Source organism: Oryzias latipes, chromosome 3 (assembly GCF_053564925.1).
Source record: "Oryzias latipes strain Hd-rR chromosome 3, Olatipes_Hd-rR_3.1".
Classification (NCBI taxonomy): Eukaryota; Metazoa; Chordata; class Actinopteri; order Beloniformes; family Adrianichthyidae; genus Oryzias; species Oryzias latipes.
The window spans coordinates 23,396,852-23,415,467 of NC_136239.1; the positions used below are offsets into that span (position 1 = coordinate 23,396,852).

Here is an 18,616-nt window from a genome sequence, read left to right on the forward strand (position 1 = left end):
AACACATCAGCGATGTGCCAGACCAAACACTGAAGGAAGTAATGTATATTTAATACATTAATGAAGCCATTCATCCTTTTAAATAGTGTGTTAATTCTAGGAGGAAAAAACAAGAAACATTTCCTGATTTTGATCTCATATCAGATCAGCACTTAGTAAAAATCTCCTTTTTAAACTGAAGGCCAACGCTCCTGAAAACACCACCGACCCTTCCAAAGGGCTCAGAGCAGTTGTTTTGGAGCATGAAGGGGTGAAATAGAGAGATCTTTGTGGATCAGAGGTGAAGGGTAGGAGGATGCTTGGCAGCCTGACTTGTTTACAGGAAGTTTTTGTATGGGAGAAACCAGCCTACAAGCAGCAGAACCAAGTCTTATGGAGACAGATGAGGAGAGAGAAAAGGAGCATTCCTGCTGTCAGCTATTTCCTGTGACTGTGGGGTGTGCAAAGAGGACACAGTATGCTTTATTAGTTTGATCAAACACACAGGAACACAAAAAAAGGTGTTCTGTTCTACACAGCCTCTCCAAAAATCAGACCACCAAATGAACAGCGTTAGCCTGAGGAGGTCAGAGAGGCCGTAAAGACGACTGACTCTTCAGATGAAGATTTACGTCACAGTGACGGAAGCGTTCAAGTCAACTCGTGTGTTTGTCCAAACTTCTCTCTTTCCTGATAAAGCCCCCGAAAAGAAGTGAAAAATATCAGCAATGAAAAATCCAACTGGCTGGCATTAAGATGCATCACAAACAATGAATTTTAAACGCATGACTTTTTCGGACAGAAGTGGGTCACAGAGGACCAAGATGGACTCTGCAGTGTAAACACCAAGGCGTTAGCCAACTGACTTCCTGTGGTCTGATACCATCTGCCTGTACAAAATCACCGGCAGTAAACAAGCACTTCTAAAAAGCTCTGGAGTACCTTAAAGTGCATTCAACCAGACCCAACATTTCTCTTGAGATGTTGGAGCCAAAGGTAAGCTAACAGTCTAAAACTGCAAAACAAGAAGAACTTTTTTTCTTCCTATTTAAGAGAGTGATGTTTAGTTTATTACAGGATTGAGAATCATAAGAAACAGCAGGACAGCATCTATTACATCAAACCTGGCTTTCATTTCTTTATTTCTTTTTTATTTTGTTTGACAAAAAGAGTCAAACAAAATAATTACTATTTTTTTCTGCCATCCTTTTTTTGTCATTTAACATAAACTTCTCTTTATTGGAAACTGCCTAATGTCAACACAGAATATTCCCTAAATATCTTTCCGATTGATTATATGTAAAGCTGCAGGGTTAGGCAATCTGTAGCTGCTTTGCTCTTGGGTATCTTATCCTCTTCCTCGTTGTTTGAGGTTTTTAGGGCAGAATGACAAGAATATGAGGCGCTGACATTCTCCAGAGCTACCCTTTACCTTACAAAGCATATTGAGGCAGATAAGACTTGTCCAAATGCTTTCCAGTTCTTGCAACATGACATAAAATGGAAAAAAAGGGTAACTTTAGGTATTTTAAGCTAGAAGTTTATTTATTTGAGAATATGCCTCCACTGGGAAAATGTTGTTTTGACCCAAAACAAATATAAAATTAAAACTGCTTTTTTTTTTTTAAAAAAAATTTAAACTTTTCAGCTTTACAGTAGCCCAGCGTTTCACTTTTCAAAATAAAGGTCTATGGGTTATGTGAGCAATTGTCTTTGTTTGCCCCAAGTTTGATTATAAAGTAAAACTTCCATCTTAAAGCCTGGATTTAAATAGATCATTCACAGCAGAATTTTGTATTATGTCAAAAAAATTATAATAGTTCACCAGTTCATAAATCTTCTGGTCTTATCTGAGACATAAGAGCAGTTCAAGCCAAAGATGAATTCTCTCAAAACTACAGGCTTTGACTTTTCAGATCCTTGTGGGAAAAATGTGGCCCTTTAAACTGTAAAATGATTACTAGCTTTTATAAATGCTGACTGTAAGGGTGACTGAATGTATTTTTACAGAAAGGTATCCCAGCAGGGGATGCAGCTCAGGTGACAACTACAGTACAGACTGAACATAAACAAGAAAGTGACGGACATTACAATAAACGTAGCAAACACCAATGAAGCCTGAAGAGCTAAAGAGTCACTGACAAATCCATAAAATGGCCTTTACGGTTTTGCAACTCAACACCGTTGATTTGAAGAACTGCACTTAAATTTGGGGGGTCATTATTATTATTGTTATTATACTATCACACATGAACACAATAGAAAAATCTCTGAGAAACATCTGAAACGTGTCAGAAAAGACAGACAGTAACGAAGTCTTAAGTGATTTACTCCCTAAATCACACATCCACATCCTCCCACTTTTGACTTTTTAACGTTTTTTTGTTGCTATGCTGCTTTGCAAACACCACATCAAGCGCGAGATGGATTTAGGTCACAGCAGAGCTGCACCTCAACCCATATATTTGCATTAGCCACTGCAAGGCACTCCACTTGGGTGAAAAAGGTTCAATTCCCCTCCACTCTTAAACACAAACTTCAACAACCAATCTGTTGCTCTACTGCAGTCAGCACTGTCACTGTGAAACTGCATTGTCACAGCTTGATTACACGAGGCACAAATCAATGATGCATATTCTCCGCAGTGATGGCATGTGGGACGGTGGCAGTGGACTGTTTGGGCTGGAATAAAAGAGCTCTTTGTGATCACATGTCCTTGAAAGGGAGAGATAGTTAAATAGTGGGTCTTTTATCAGTATGTCTGTGTATGTGGGAGGGGGGGGGGGTGTTTGAAGGAGAAAGAAAGAGACTCGTTGGTAAAATTTTTGCTAAAGAGACTCCACATGTCCTTGGGCCTGTCAGGTTTGACAGATCATCTGATACATATGTCTCCCGGCCTGCCACATTCAGGAATGTCCTAATATTTGCCCTATCCATCAGATCAAGGCTGAGCACTAAATATGAAAGGGTTTTCAGAGGATTCAAGGAGGGCAAAAAATAAAATAAAGCCTTCTTTCCATAAATAAAAGAGACTACAAGACAATCAACCTATTCAAATATTCGCAGAACAGGCTGGCTCTAAAAGTGATTTAATGTTTGTGTCATGACAAACTTTTATTTACATCACAAAAACTGATTTCCATCCATTTGAGCCAAAACACATTTAACAAACTGCTGTTTTCCCACCTCTTCTGGCTTTTCTGGTGGATCGTGGCGTATATTTCTGCTGATCAGCAACCTGGCTCCAAGGTTTTGAAAACCACTGCAGAGTTCCCAGGCTGCCAAAACGCAACAAGGAGGGAAAAAGAAAACCTCTGCAAATCCTCATCTGTCTCCAGATGTCACTACTTACCGGCAGGCGAAAACGCGTGAGCCCACACTCTGATCCACACCAATGTCTCTGCTACTGAAGAAACACAGGTTTGGTTCTTCACAGAAAAACAGACTTGAGTTGGTTGTTTTAAATCAAGTTAGCTAAACAGTGTGGGATCTGAGCTCCTTCCATGCCCTTAAAACAAGCGCCTGAAGTTTTAAAAAAACGGGACAGAATCCAGGCAGAATCCCTTTCATGAGTTTGCTGATCTATGGTTTTTTAAGAGAGAGGGCAACATTACCATCTGCAAATAAAAAACCTTTGATATTTTCTTGATTTATTTATGTGTTCTGTTATTGGAGAGCAGTTTAAAGCTCAAAAGACCACTTCTATGGGTCTCTGTGTGGAAAAAAAACCATCTGGCAGCGGCTGCACCTATAGCCAGATGCTGCTGGCCCATTGTAGAATTAGTCTACATGTGGAACTAATACCTAGTTTGTCACTTTTTTCCCAATTTTCTTAATTGTTTTTTTTTTGTGTGTGTGTGGGAAAAAGGAAGTGGTTTTGTGCACCACAGAAATGAACATCTGCAAAGTCCATCTGAGATGCAGCAAGCAAGCTGGAAATCTAGACATTCAACACAAAATCTATTACTTTTGCAAGAATATCAAATATATTTCCAGCTGTCTTAAAGTTGGAAATTAATTATGCATGGTATGCTAAAAGTAAGTGTGGCTAATAGCTGCTCTATTTTTAGGTTTGGAGGGGATTTATGAAGAGTAATATTCCCTCAATGTATGATATAGATGTTAGAATTTAAATATGATGTAATTATTTGGGTTTTTTCTTTTATGGAAAAAATAGAAATGGGTCTAGCTTAGCTACTTAAATAACAAGAATGTAACTTTTTAATGTTCTGATAACTGATGAAGTAAAAAAAACACAATATGGGCTATTTGTAGACCATTTGACACGCCTTAAACTACCCGTCCCATGATTCATATGCTCAACACTATACTCTTTGTTTTCTAGAGAACCATTTTAAAAAGCTATACAACAAAAAGTAGGTCAGCCTCAAAGGTGTGTGATTCTATCCAAAGCCCATCAAGGTGCTGAACTGTTGGAAAGCAAACCCCTGATCCAGCATGCAATGCACACACATGCAATAATGAGTATGGAAGTGACGGCTTAAATGACTGAATGAGAAATAGTGCAAAGGGGTTTCTAGATAAAAGCTAAAACAGTTCAAATAAGTGCTGACCATTTACCATTTGACTTAATTTGCCACTTTCCTCCCAGCATTACCTCCACTGGACGACAACCCAGGACAGAAGCCATCATGTCCAATACTTAAGCCTCAGTTGTTTGAATTAACTGATGTGGAAACCGTGTTTGCAAATCACGTGTGGTGATTAATGGCACGGCCGGGGAAGCTTCAACAACGAAGCCACCACCAACAACTCATGATGGGTTAATGGCCGTCGCCTCTCTACAGTAAAGAGGTCTCGCAAATGCATGGCCTTCAACATTTATTCGGTCTATCAACACGTCCTGACAAGTGTTTGGGAGCTGGAAACACAGCTGGGAGTGTTTGCATCAGACCTGCAACCTGATGGTGAGCCGATGAGGCAGAGCTGTCCAAGTCATTGATGTCAACGTCTGAACGTAAGTACCACACACACAAAAACTCATTACGTTCACTTAATGATAGTGTAGGGCTGTAAGCCAACAGATCAAATCACAGCAAGTCAATGCAAATGTGCAGAGGACGCCATTAGCAACATCTCCCACTAAAGTGCTCCTGAAAAAGCTTCTGCTTTCACATCTGTCCTGCAGTTACCACAGAAATGACTAAACATAACCCCTAAAAGGAAAGAACACTCCTGTTATTCAAATGAATTGAACAGGAATGAATTGGTTTATCTCCATTATCGTAAGAACTAGGCAAAAGTTAGAAGTCCTGTTAATAAGAGTAAGATTACACTGATTTTATGGCAGGAAAACAGAAACTGCTATGGATTACAAAGGAAAGCTAGTCCACAAACTTAAAAGAATAGAATAGAATAGAATAGAATAGAATAGAATAGAATAGAATAGAATAGAATAGAATAGAATAGAATAGAATGGCAATTGCCTTTGTTTGCCCCACAAATGGGGAAATTACCTAATTATGTAAACAAATGGCCTAAAGATAATAAAACACTTTGGAAGCAAAAAAAAAACACAACAACAAGTGTCACAAAAACCAAACGTGGAGTAAAACTTTGCTTTTATGAGCATGCTCAGTCGAAAAGCGCACCACAGTTCACAAAATAAATGGAGAAGGCATGATGATGTGCTTTTTCAGCTGATCTTTGATGTTTAGCGACAGGACGATCACGCAGTCCGCACACCCTGAACCCGCAGCGACTTTTTTTTTTCTTTGTTTGTTTTTTTCCACATTCACAGAGGGGTCAGATGAAAAATAAAAACCAAACAAAACAAAGGAGTCTGCTGCAGCAGCCGTTTCAATTCGACCTTCCACGCGCCGATGACCAAATATGGTCACATGGGGACGTTTCTGAACGCACCTCGAAAGCCGTTTTCTGACCCCACAGCAGACACGCTAAAGGTCATTGTCGGAGCCGTGTCTGTCTGTCTGTGAGATTAGCCGCTAGGTTAAGCGGGAGCTTGTCTGTTACGCTTCAAAAAGCAGGCGGGTTTTTATTCTATGTTTTAGTTTTGTTTTGTTTGTTTTACCTTAAAGTGACTTCTCACATCCATGGCTGCTGACATTTTTCAGGCTTTTTAATCCTTTTAGGGGCGCAAACGTCGGTAGCTGGCTTACAGGATACCTGCTCTCGGTGATAAACTCCGACTTTCCAAGTGAACCCGACTCTCTCTCTCTCACACACACACACACACACACGCACACACAAAAGTTAGGACCGAAAAAAAAGCTTCTTCTAGTTCTTCCCAGGGCAGAGGCAGGACTTGTTGCTATGAAACGGGTTGTTTGCCCCCCAGTTTCCTTGGGATTCCCTCCTCCCTTTCCACCCTCCCCTCCGCCAGGCATTCAGCCTGTGTGTCGCTCATTGTCTGGCTGGGCTGATTATTCAGAAAAGGAGGGTTAATGCTGGGACCAGCATTAGTCTCATTGTCAGGAAACGTCCCCCCTGTCTGTCACTCAAACACACACATCAGTGTCAAACCTCATAACTTAGTCTGCACGTAGTTTTCCCTAAAACAGGAAAGATTTGAATCATGTTTGGACCTGGAAACGCCAGACAGCTTTTACAGGGCACTACATATCATGCAAAAAGTCAGGAAACCCTTTGTTGTAGGACTGCTTTTTGAGGGGGGGAAAACATCAAACAATGATGCAAAGTCTGTTTATTACATTTAAAATGGTGCCACAATTTGTAAGGAACAAGCTTTTTAAAGATCCATTCTAATAAATAAAAAAATCATGTTTTTGGTATACTTAACCCGTTCTTCTACAGTAGCATTTTGCTCATGATGGAGGACAAATTAAGCTTAACATCTTATTTCAGAGTGTTTCTTTATTCAAATTGTAGTAATATGATGAGCCCCAAGCTCCCTGCTCTGCTCCATTCTGATGCATCTACTTGTAAACAAATAAATCCATGTGCGTCTTTGTTTTTCTCATCAAAGCTGGCATCAGGCTCAAAACTGTGTACGCCTGGATAGCTCCAATATTGCTCGCCATTGTTATTCCACCGGTATTGGAAGGTTGGGGTTGTGAGGGGCTGTAGAAAGTAAATAAAGTAAATAAAGGTCCTGCTGCCGTCATAATCATAATTAAAAGACCACTGGGAAAACTTTTACTATAGATCAAAAGATGATCGGAGTGAGACTTTTAAGCAGGGGGCTTTTGAGTTTTTTTCAAAGAGGGCCAGATTTGGTGAGGTGAAAATGTCTAAAAATGTGTGAGGGCCAACCAATCAGTCTGCACAGAACTCTGCACAGAACTATTTAATGAAATGTTTTTTTGCAATATGATACTTTTCATTTCTTCACATAGAACAGAAATACAGGGCCTCCTTGTTGTTGATTTTATGGCAGGAACCTGCAGGCCAGTAGAAATTAGGGCCGTATTTGGCACATGGGCCAGGCTTTGGACATGCCACTTTATGGGATGGGGACCATCTTATGATAAGTTATCCAAATCCTCTGCAAAATCCAAACAGCTCTTAAAGGACCTTCTAGTTCTTTGGTCCTTCTAGGACCACACACAACTACAACAGGTTGGCACCTGGAACACCAGCTTTACTACATCGATCCAACCCTGATCAGTCGAAAATGCCTCGCTGAATCCTGAGACAGACACCCAATTGATGGCAGAAACAACCAATGTCCATGCATGCAATGCGATTAAAGGCTACATGTGTAGAAAAACGGATGCAGCTAAACTTGCAATGCTAAACCAAACACGAAACACAGCTTCACATGACTGCCACCTTCAGAGAATTTCTCTTTTTAAAAATGTTCAGGTCTTCCTTACAGCAAACTTTAAACTATTGAATATAATTAATAAAAAATATAAACATCTTTTAATATGAAGCAGGATTATACTGTAAATAATGATTAAAGATGGATAATAATAGCGCTCACACGAGGAATGCTGGTGTACTGCTGTAATTTTCGTATAAAGAAAATACCACATGTTCAATTAAAAGAGAGATACTACTACAAATAGTATTTTAAGAGACGTGGGCGTGCATTTGTGGTTGTGATTATCCTGCTGTTCTGGGATCAAAGCCAAGACACACTGTTTCTCCGGAGTGAAGCAGGTTATGATCATAACATCTCTTCAGGAAGTTATCAAGAAGTATTCTGGCCAGATTTCCAGACTATCTGCTGACTTTTTTAGAGCTGCAGCTCTCATAAGCCTTTTCTAGACGCTCCTTAGACTCCAGTCACCCTATGGAGGAGGATCCCTTCAGCTCCCGAGAAGAATGGCTCTCCTTCCACAATGAAAGTTGTTTGGATGGCATTATGAGCATCCTTTAAATGTTCTTTCACCACCACTTACACAACCTGTTAAAGTACCACTTTTACCATCAGAGGAACCAAAACCTGCTGTCCAAACTTTTCACAAACCCAGTTACTAAGCTTCCCCAAGCATCAGCAAAAGCCAAAAATGCCTTCCACTTAGCCCACCAGGGTCAGCTTACAGCTTTGTCTGAAAATGTATTTTCTATAGGACTCTTCTGACTTAAAGCTGGTTAATACTCGGCGTGTGGAGCAAGACACTTGTCTCTCACGCATGGCTGCAAAGAGCAAAAACAATGGTCTTTCTGGGCAGGACATTCCACACTCCAGGGAAAGCGGAAGCATGCTCCCGTGAAGTCCTCCAGGGGCCTCCGCTTATACTGAGCATTTTAACACCACCAGCCTGTGACAGCCGTATGGTGACACCAAGCGAAACTGATGTATTCCAGTCCATTTAGGAGGAGGAGAACCATATTTTGAAGCAGAGATTATCTTTGGAGCCTTTTCAGAGGATATGAATGAAGAAAATTAGCATTAATTTATGTTGTCACAGAGAGAAACAGTTCACTTTTTGGTAGGTTGACAGTCTGTCACATAATAAAAAAAAAGACAAAAATCATCCTCACTATTATGCGCACTATTTAAAATCTCAAGTTTTGCTTAAAAATGTTTTGAACCATTGAAGTAAACCAGAAAACAGACATACCTCCAACAGCCTCGAGGAGAAGATGCTGATTTCACACAGAGAAAGACTTTTCCACAAGTGTAAATCACCACATCACAACCACATCCCGCAATTCCAAACCCATTCTAAATAAACTCTAAACGTACCCCGCAACTTCCCAGTGGTCACATGATCAAAAGCCTTATAACACTTTATAAAAAAACATTCAAACTTTGAAACAGAGTCGCAAATTATCAATGAAAATCTCATTTCCCACTTTTAGTGTTAAACACCACTCCTTCCTATCCCAAAAAATACACTGATTCTTGTTTCTAATGGAGAGAGTCCACGGTGACTTATCAAAAACACATCTTTGACCAAGCAGAGTCTGTTTTATCAGCTGCTTTCAACCTGCTAGTTTTGCAATCATTTTGCTTCACGCAGTTACTTTTGTGCAATGCCGCATGGAACAGTTTTACACCAAGTCTTGAAACCTCAGTCAAGCATACAACTGACTTTTTTTTTTAGTCTTAGAAGAGATAGTCTGGAGAGATGGGTGGGTGGGGGGGTCTTATCATGTCACAGGGTTGGGAAGAGGGAGGCTGTCCCAAATACACAGATTCCACGTTCATGGTCTGCAACATAAAGGCAGCAGGAAGCTTCTCTCCCAGAGACTGTTAAAGCCTCTTTTTTGAGGTCCTTTTATGATCCTGAAAGCATTTCAAATCTGCACTGTCTGAACTGAAAACACACTGTCTATGTTAGGTTTAAACAAATGGGATTTATGGTCCCCCTAATTGGGATGCCATGTGGGCCTCTGACAAAAAGCCACATCCTCTTCCTGCACGACACGGGAGTTTCAGAGCATAGACTCGCACACATACATGACATTCCTCCAGTTGATAAAAGACGAAGGCTGCCTATTAAAAAAAAAAAAAATTCTTCTGATGTGTTTAAACTCTGTGTTCTGTCACACACCTGTTTAAAGCTTGTCTCAGACTCACGAGCTAAGAGAAACGTTTTTTGCAACTTTGTGAGACTTTTGTCACTTGTGCACCATATCTCAATCCAGCTTTCCACAGTTAACGTGCTGCACTGTTGATAAAAACATCCATGTGGTGCGAGACAGAATATGTTCCGAAAACAGATCTGGAGAAGCTGTAAAACTGCAAAATGAGGTTGATGTGTCCTGTCAACGCTGATGTAAAACAAGGAGGAGGGAGAAGACACAACCTGTCAAGCAAAGACATCCTCCCATCTTTAAAACTGCAGAAATCAGCTGCCAGCATTTTTACAGAGTAACAGACCCAGTCTGAGGACTGCCATATGTTTTCTTTTATATCTGACCCAGTGGACATGAAACATGTTGCTGTGATTTACTCACTGACAATACTATGAGCTGTGTTGTTATCCACGTGACTCTGCCAACTTCATCCTTTATTTCATTTCTCTTTTTTAACATAATTTTTGATTTACAATTACACCTCAGTTGTACTATAAATGTGCTTTTAATCGTGAATTTAAAAAAAAACAAATGTTCTCCACACTAAGAGGAGATAAGGTTAGAAAAAAACAAAGAAAATTGAAAAACTCAAAGTTTAAACCAAAAACAACAAACATTTTTTTCTTAACTGAAAGAACAAGCAACATTGTGTATTTATTTGAAAAAATGCTCTGCATATCTGGAGCTCAAGTGTTGCAACAGATGAGAACAATCTGGCACAAGGACTTTTACTTTATCTGTGTCAGCCTCAAGCAGCCACAGCATCAGTCAACAAAGGATTTGGAAAACCTTGGAGGCAATAAAGCAAGGGATGACTGGTCATACTGCAACTTTTTATTGGGTAGTAAAACAAAATTCTGAAACCAAATTGTTCATGATCTCTAAAAAACACAAACCGAGTAAGAATGTTTCTAATAGAGATCAGGAAAATTTGTTTTTACACAATATGGGCAAGTACATTGCCCTAAAAGCATAAAAAATGTGAAACAAAGACCAAAATTGGTGGGATTTTTTGTAATCTGAGGCCAAAGGAGAAACACAATGAGAAAAGATCATTCTCACAGCTCACATGCGCCCCTTGTAGGAAAAGCCATGCATGTGCAGCAGAAACGCTGCTCAGTTTCCCTAAAAACAGCAATAAGCAGAAGAAAAAAACAGGCGACAGCAATCAGAATCAACGTCTTTAAACTTATATATGTTCTCTACAACTAATAAAAAGTTTTTTTTCTTCATATTTGAACCACAAAAAAAATCTAGTTCTCAATTGCTATACAACTTACTTAAACTTACTTTCCCTCCCTAAATGCCGCATCTTAGATGATAAAAATACATAAAAAATAAAAGAATCTTACCAGTTTTCTAACAGAGATCCATTGTGAAGAGAGTCCGCTTCGTCTTCTTGCAACCCGAAAACGTTTTCTGGGGGGGCGGACAGTCTCCTCCTGGATTTAAGTGCAGTAAGTGAGGGAAAACTGGGAAAGTGGACTGCACAGGAAACGATGACGCAGCTGCATGGAAATCAGGGAGTAAAATGAGAAGGAGATGGTTGCAATTTTTTTCCACACAGTCATTGTTCAGCCAACTGGTCACATAAAAAATCTACAGCTGTTGGAATACTGATCAATATTAATGTTTTCAGCTTTCAACACGCATGCGCAGTTCTTTTCACACAGTCACACTGGAGTTTGCCAATTGTTTAAAAAGTTGTTGCAACTTGCGTGTAAAAATTGTGTATCTGTCTTCTGTTATGTGTCACAACAGTATCCATATTTCTTAGTGTGACTTTGCACCCAATCTCCCTCACGACCTCCTTTTAATTTGATTTTGTTTTTCTTTTATGTTGACACATTTCTAATAGACGAAATTCTGAATTCCTGACATCAGAAAATCGAAAATTGCAATAGGTCAAACAGGCCACAGAGGGCGCAGCACCCGGGATGGCTTTCCCAGCATCCACTCAGGTAACTGTGCGTCAGATTTATTATTTTTTATGCTCAAAAAAGCAAATTGTGGATGTGAAGGTCAGCAGAGCTATTTGGTTTTCCCAGAGGATATCTATAATTATCTGAGGCAGCAGTGGACAGAAACACAGCTGTAGATGCTGTTTGCACTGCTTCTCAGAGGTCAGAGCATCGATGGGAAAGGGGGGGGGGGGGTCTCCTCTTTAGCTCCTTGTTAAATCCATTCATTCATTTTTATAATCCATTAAATTCCTTTCGGGGTCTCTTGGTTACCGGAACCTATCTTGGCTACTGTTGGACAGAGGTGGGGTACACCCTTAATAGAACCCCAGTCTGTCGGTGGCTCACACAAACACTTACACACACACTCACACATGCACTAAGGATACTTAGAGTAACTAATTAACCTATGAAGCATGTTTTTGGACAGTTGGAGGAATCAGGAGAGGGACAAAAATTATTCCAATAAGAGAGATCTCAAGAATGCAATTAAAATAATTTGTCATACAAAATGTGTGCATGAAATAAGTCCCAAGAGCTTCGACGCTGATGGTGATTGAAGGCCAGTCCGTGACAAAGAGTTGATCCAGGTGGAGGACAGAGTGGAGAATGTAGAGATACCAATGCATTTTAAAAAGCAAAAATATGATTGTGATTGGCTGAGAAGCAAATGCGAGGGACTTAGCTGTTGGTGTGACATGCAGTGATTGACGATAGAACCCAGTTTACCTGAATGTAGCTTGATTTAGATGCAACCTCTGCAGAACTATAAAGATTTCCTTTGGCCATTTATTTGAAAATCTGATGTTACTCCGAGTACTTTGGCTGCCCTTCCTTGTGGAATGGCTCAGGCACACCAACGCCCTTACCACTTGTGGGGGATTAAAAAAAAACAGGCACCAACATAAAGGAGTAAATTTTGAATTAGGAAAAAAATAAGTCAAGTCATTCCCAGAATTTAACATAAGATTTCTTGGGCCAAACTGGGCAAAACAAGAGGTCACCTGTGAAATACTGGAAACCAAAATAACAAAATAAATAAATAAAGATCTTACCAGACTTGAGACATACTGGGATGCTTTAAAGGGAAAGTGCAGTCCATGACCCACACACATGCAGGTAGACTCATCAACATGCAGTTTAACTGATTAATATCCAAAGTGAACAGACAAAAACAAGGTACATAAATGTATATAATCAGTTATATAAACCAAAACTTTCATTTTAAATCGCATCAAAGTCCAGGAACATGCAGCATCCATTGTTCCCTCCACAGATAGCGTGTTCCAGCTTCACTCTAAGCAATCTGTAAAGAACAATTGATTCTTTTGAGCCTCAATGAACACAAAGATGAGTGTAAAACTTTAACAAATTGAAACAAAGTCAAACAATGAACCCAAATACATGTAATTAACTCAAAACGTGTACACCAATTTAATACATTTACAACTTCATAACAAAATCAAGCATGACTTATTTAAAATATGTGCAGAGCATAAGTGTGTATCATTTTACTAGTAGTTACACTTACTTAGTAAGATCATGACAATGTTACAGAATTCAGTTATTTTGCACAGAACTGTTTCTCTGCATTTCCAAAAAATGTCCATTATCACAGCAGCTCCACAGCTGCTTTAAGTTTTTTTGCAACACTATTGTTTTGAGGTAAATACATTTGCAGGGTTAAAAAGGGGGAATAGTTGCACCTGAATCTGCAAAGCAATGTTTCTAATTTTTGTCTCTTTACAAATATACCAAAAATGACACAAAAACAGATATTTTGAAAAAAAAAATGCATTCCTTTTAGAGTTATTCAAGAACAGTTGAATACGTCTAAATTTGTCTCATTTTCTTGGTGGGATTTTCACTTCAGGGCCACCGTAGCTTCAGCACAAACGTTGATTTGACATAAAATGCAAAACACTCATATCTTCTTCCATAAATTTATTTCAAAGTTTAGGTGGAACTTATACAATAAGTAAGAACACTTTAATGGGACTCAACAGTGATCATATATAGACTCCCAGCATTTTACACAAGGTCATTATAACACAAGATAACAGCAATCTGTCACAACCGTGCTAACTCTTGGGCAGCATAGGTTTTGATTATGGAACAGTTTGTTCCAGCACAAAAAAGTGCAAACATTTAAATAACTATATATCAGATAGGCAGTTGAAGATTACTTCCATGAATGAGAATCAGAGGAATAGCTACTTTAACAGGACATCAGGAGAAAAATGCATCAATTTCAGCGATAAAGTTTTGATGAAGCTACTTCAAATATCAAACCTAGTGCAATGAGCCTTTTACACCAGTTAGACAAAACAGTAGTAGACAAAACATCAATGTAGGAGTGAATGGCCGAAAACACATTTACAAAAGAGCCAATACAAAACATGCACTTGTAAAGAAGGCTGTAAAACTCGTATTTTACACAGATTCTCTTTATGCTTCATGGTGAGATCAGAAGCGTCGTGTCTTGTTTCTGTTTGTTCTAGAAATCATCCAGTCGTGATGAGAAGCACCAACCCGCATTTAGAGACATCTCCAAAATCCAGTTTAAACTTAAGGACATGTTTAAAAAAAAAAAAAAGGGAGGCAGATTGGGCTTCAACACAATTTTGAAGAAATTTGATCATTTCTACTTATCTGTCATGTTTGTGGAAATTGTGCAAAAAATGACCTACTTTAATTTCTTTTGCTGCCTGCAGACTACATAAGAGCTTCCAGTAAACAGAATCATTGTTTTTTTTCATATATTTTTACTAGGTTTACCTCAAAAGTTCAATTCAACCCATAAATGAAAAAAAGAAAGCAATGGCTTTGTCACAGTGTCTTATTTCCTTTCTTTCCCTGTAACTTAAAGGGCAGTTTAACTAAGGACAACATGGCGGTCAAACACAGATTTCCTTTGTTCCTGGACCTGCCTCCTCCAGCGCTGCTGAGCGTGTTCCACCTTGTTCAGCATGTTGGGTCGGGAGTGTGATCGGTTCAGAACGTTGTGAGCATTGGCAAAAGGCTGCTGGTCCTGGAAACAAAAAAAGACACGTCAGGTTAACCGTTAGAGGTCAATGGACGCTGCAAGCTGTCCAAATGACCAATTTTAAAGGTCATTCCAAGATGTGCCGACTCTTCATTAAGCTGGTTTTTAAAGAGGGGGCTTCAAACTATACATCTAGATGTGGTTTTATTTCAACCGTTTTTTGTTTTGCACAGGCAACTACGATTAATCATTGACGTTAGTTTTCAAGTGTGAAAACACCTTTTATCCCACATCCTTTTCAATAGTAAAATAAAAATAATTTTTAATAAGATTTGTTTTGTTTTTTTTTTCTGAAATCTTATGTGTGTTGATACAGCATAACTAAACGGCAAAAACGTTTAAAAAGAAGAGAAAAAAAACCTATGAAACAGGGCAAGGTAAACACTTTAAGGCTAAATAAAATATGATGGTCAACTCAAAATTAGACAAAAATGGCCAATTATACCCTTGACTAAAAAGGGTTAAGACCCCTAGCAAACAGGAAAGGAAGATGGCTACGGTGCTAAAACTTAACTCAAGGGACATATAAAGTGCTCTTAAATTAATTAAAAATGTAATATGAAGCCTTTTTTCCAAGCTAATGTTACAGATACATTTATGGTCACGCTGTCTGAGTCCAGAGCACAAAGGAACAAAAATCTGCTTCCTGCACTTTAAAAACGCACACGTTATTGGTCAACCAATACTCATTGGTGCCTAGTCCATCCCTGAGGCAAAAAATTGAGTCCCGTCGATGTAAAACTTTTCCATTTTAAACCAAAGATAATGTGATGTGATTCACAGCAGCACAGTAGTAAGAGGTTCTGGATGTGAGTCCAGGAAATGCTCCAAGCTTGGCCAGATTGCTGGAGGCAGTCCTTAAGTGAACGCAACACAGTATCTAAATGTATAGATGACACACTTTCCAGTTTCACCACAATTCTACAGAACTACTGCCGCAATCTGAGCCAATGTTGCTAGAATATCGCATTTAATTTTTTGTAAAATCTGCATGAAAATAACATATTTTGGTAAATTACAGTGCATGCAAAGGAGTCCAAACTTGTTAGAGGGCAACCTAATTACATTTCTTTGCATGATTGCACAGATTTCTATTTCTCAGAGCCTCCCAAGGAGTGGGAAAGTACGGCACTGATTTACAAGAGCTTGTTAAATTTTACTCGTACTGCATGAAAAACTTCCACGTGATGGTTGGTGCAAAGGGAGAACATTTACTGATCAAGTCTTGTGACTATGACCATTCAAAGTATCAAACCTGCTAAAATTCACAGAAAAAAAAAATTAAACAACTATACATATTGCCCTTGAGACTCCTGAATGTTGCTAGGAACACTTACCCCAGCATCATCGTCACTTTGGATAAGCTGCGAGTGTCCAAACAGCCGCCTCTTCAACATGGGCTCCAGCAGAGTCAGGTACACCATGTAGAGCAGTAGCAGGCCCAAAATGGACAGGTACATGATGATGGTAAACTAAATACATGAGAAGGGAGAACAAAAAACATACTCAGAAATCATAGCATGCCTCACATTTAACGTTGAGCAAGTATTTTCCATAACCTTGAATTTGATCAAATTAAACTTCTTTATATATTTATATTTAACTATAAATATAAATACTTTTCATACAAAAGTAGTGCAAAGTCAGAAACTGTCACATATAAAAAATAAAATACCCCTGTTGTTTATATGCAAGATAAAAAGGGAGAATACCAGCTTTTAAAAAATCTACAAATTAGTATTTTAAAAAAAAGGAAATGTTTGCAATGTAAAGAATAATCAAAAACTTTATACATCCTTAATCTGAACCCTCTGTGTCCTAAATTGGGTCACAGGGGTTGCTGGAGTCCATCCCAGCAAACATGGGGTTAAAGGCAGAAAAGATCTACATTTTTAGGGTACATACAGAGACAAACCAGCACACACACAGTCTGAGAGACACTTTATAAAAAATAAATCAATAATCTGACTTCACCTTTATAGTCCCTGAGCTCCTCTCTTCATATTTACATTCACAGCGCAGACAGTAGGCCTCCACATCTTTGCCGTCCACTGGCATCGGTTCCACCACATGGAGGCAGTTACTTAAGAGACAAAATCATCCATATGATAAAGATTCAGCAAGGGGGGGGGGGGAACATACAATGGCATTTGGTTACATACCAGTCTTTGAGAGACACATTTTGTTTGTAGATATGTCCCTCATAGCCTCTGTAAGGTGGACAGATACACTTACAGCGAACGTCTTCGGAATTCTGTAAAAGTTACGTCAAGCAGGTGTTTAAGTTTTAAATGCAGCAGTCGATTGAACTCAGACATTTGTTTTGACATGTTTGTGTGATGTTATCACAGCAGCTTTAAGAATATCAAAAAATTAAGTTTATAACTTGTAGTTTACCAAAAAATAGATTTGCAAAGCAATAACAGGATAAAATAATACAACTGAAGTAATTACTATTTATTGAAATAGTTCAAAATCTTGCTAAAATAAAAATCTTGGATCTTAAAGATTTTTAATGTAAAAATGAGTGTTTTCCTAAGACTGCATGGTGGCTTTAGATCTTCTTAGCTAAAACCAACGATGTTCTGGAATAATTACATACACAGTATGAGTTTCTATGATGAAACAACATGCTGCCAAAAGAAATCAAAAGACTTGAGACTAAAAACACAGGAATCCAGCTTCCAGGTACATAACACCAAAGTAGCAACAAAAAAAGTTTCCAAAATAATAGTTCTGATGGATGTTGGCAGCATTTCTGTTTCGCTTTGGTGTACCTGTTTATGTTTTTATTATTATTCTTCTGACATATAAATGTAGTTTTGAAATAGCAAAGATTCCCTTTAATGTCTGCTTTTATGAAAGAAAAAGGGGGGACAGTTGTTTTCTGGCGTTTGCTGTGTTTAATAAAGGTAGATTTTCTGTAACTCGGTAGAGAAGGAAAAAAATGTTCAACTGATCAGAAATAGCACATTTATTAACATTTTAGTAAGGAAGTCTTAACAGAAATTAATCATGACAACATTTTTATCTCTATCTATCTATCTATCTATCTATCTATCTATCTATCTATCTATCTATCTATCTATCTATCTATCTATCTATCTATCCATCTATCTATCTATCTATCTATCTGACCAAGCACGCGAGCAACAAAAAGGGGAAGGTGTCTGTCGCTGACAGAATTTTAAGACGTGTAATTCCTGTTTAGTAAGCTACTCGCCCATGTTTTGTGTGCTGTCAGCTAGCATTAGCCTAGCATTAGCCTTACCTTTGCTGCTGCTGCTTGGCTCAGCAGCACCAAACACGCCAAACACGCAGCCTCGGCAGCTAACACCAGCTTCATCGTCGCAGTAACTCAAACCCTGCTGGACTCTTTTTGCGGGACAAAGGAGAAAAGACGAATGCACCCTAAGAAACGACGCCGTCCGCCGTAGAGCCAAGTAGAGGATAAGCAGATTCTACATCAGCTGACTTGTCATTTCCGGAAATAGAGGCTCACTTCCGCAAACATTAAGACGCGGACATTTGAAATATTACATTTTTTTTTATTTCAAGAACTATTGAGGTTTACAATTTGTCTTTTGAATTTGAAACATGACATATTTAGGGGATTTTAAAAATATTTTTACTTTGTACTTATTAGTTTCTATGT

General features: G+C 38.8%; 2 protein-coding genes across 4 annotated transcripts in view; both read right to left on the bottom strand.

Moving 5' to 3' along the window:
* dennd2b (DENN domain containing 2B) overlaps nucleotides 1–11,445 on the bottom strand; it is a 48,491-nt gene extending 37,046 nt beyond the window's left edge. The window contains exon 1 of one of the 3 annotated variants that reach the window (XM_023953452.2): nucleotides 11,307–11,445. The gene's annotated coding sequence lies outside the window, so the exon portion shown is untranslated. Of the gene's footprint in view, nucleotides 1–6,031; nucleotides 6,358–11,306 lie in introns of those variants that run through there. The other 2 variants (XM_004067013.5, XM_078944449.1) reach the window with 2 other exon arrangements.
* A 2,399-nt stretch (nucleotides 11,446–13,844) lies between these two features.
* tmem9b (TMEM9 domain family, member B) lies at nucleotides 13,845–18,452 on the bottom strand. The gene is made up of 5 exons (XM_004067012.5): nucleotides 18,233–18,452; nucleotides 17,124–17,215; nucleotides 16,936–17,044; nucleotides 16,299–16,433; nucleotides 13,845–14,946 (listed from the first exon to the last, which is right to left on the bottom strand). Exons 1-5 carry the CDS (start codon nucleotides 18,305–18,307, stop codon nucleotides 14,791–14,793), a joined length of 567 nt encoding a protein of 188 aa, XP_004067060.1. The 5' UTR covers nucleotides 18,308–18,452; the 3' UTR covers nucleotides 13,845–14,790.
* Between the last annotated feature and the right edge of the window lie 164 nt (nucleotides 18,453–18,616).

Excerpts from the sequence above, each read along its gene's own strand:
- tmem9b (XM_004067012.5), bottom strand. The coding sequence starts at position 18,307 with ATGAAGCTGGTGTTAGCTGCCGAGGCTGCGTGTTTGGCGTGTTTGGTG. Across the intron at positions 17,216-18,232 it reads GCCAAGCAGCAGCAGCAAAG|AATTCCGAAGACGTTCGCTG; the intron begins GTAAGGCTAATG and ends TAACTTTTACAG. Across the intron at positions 16,434-16,935 it reads GGAGCTCAGGGACTATAAAG|TTTACCATCATCATGTACCT; the intron begins GTGAAGTCAGAT and ends TCATGTATTTAG.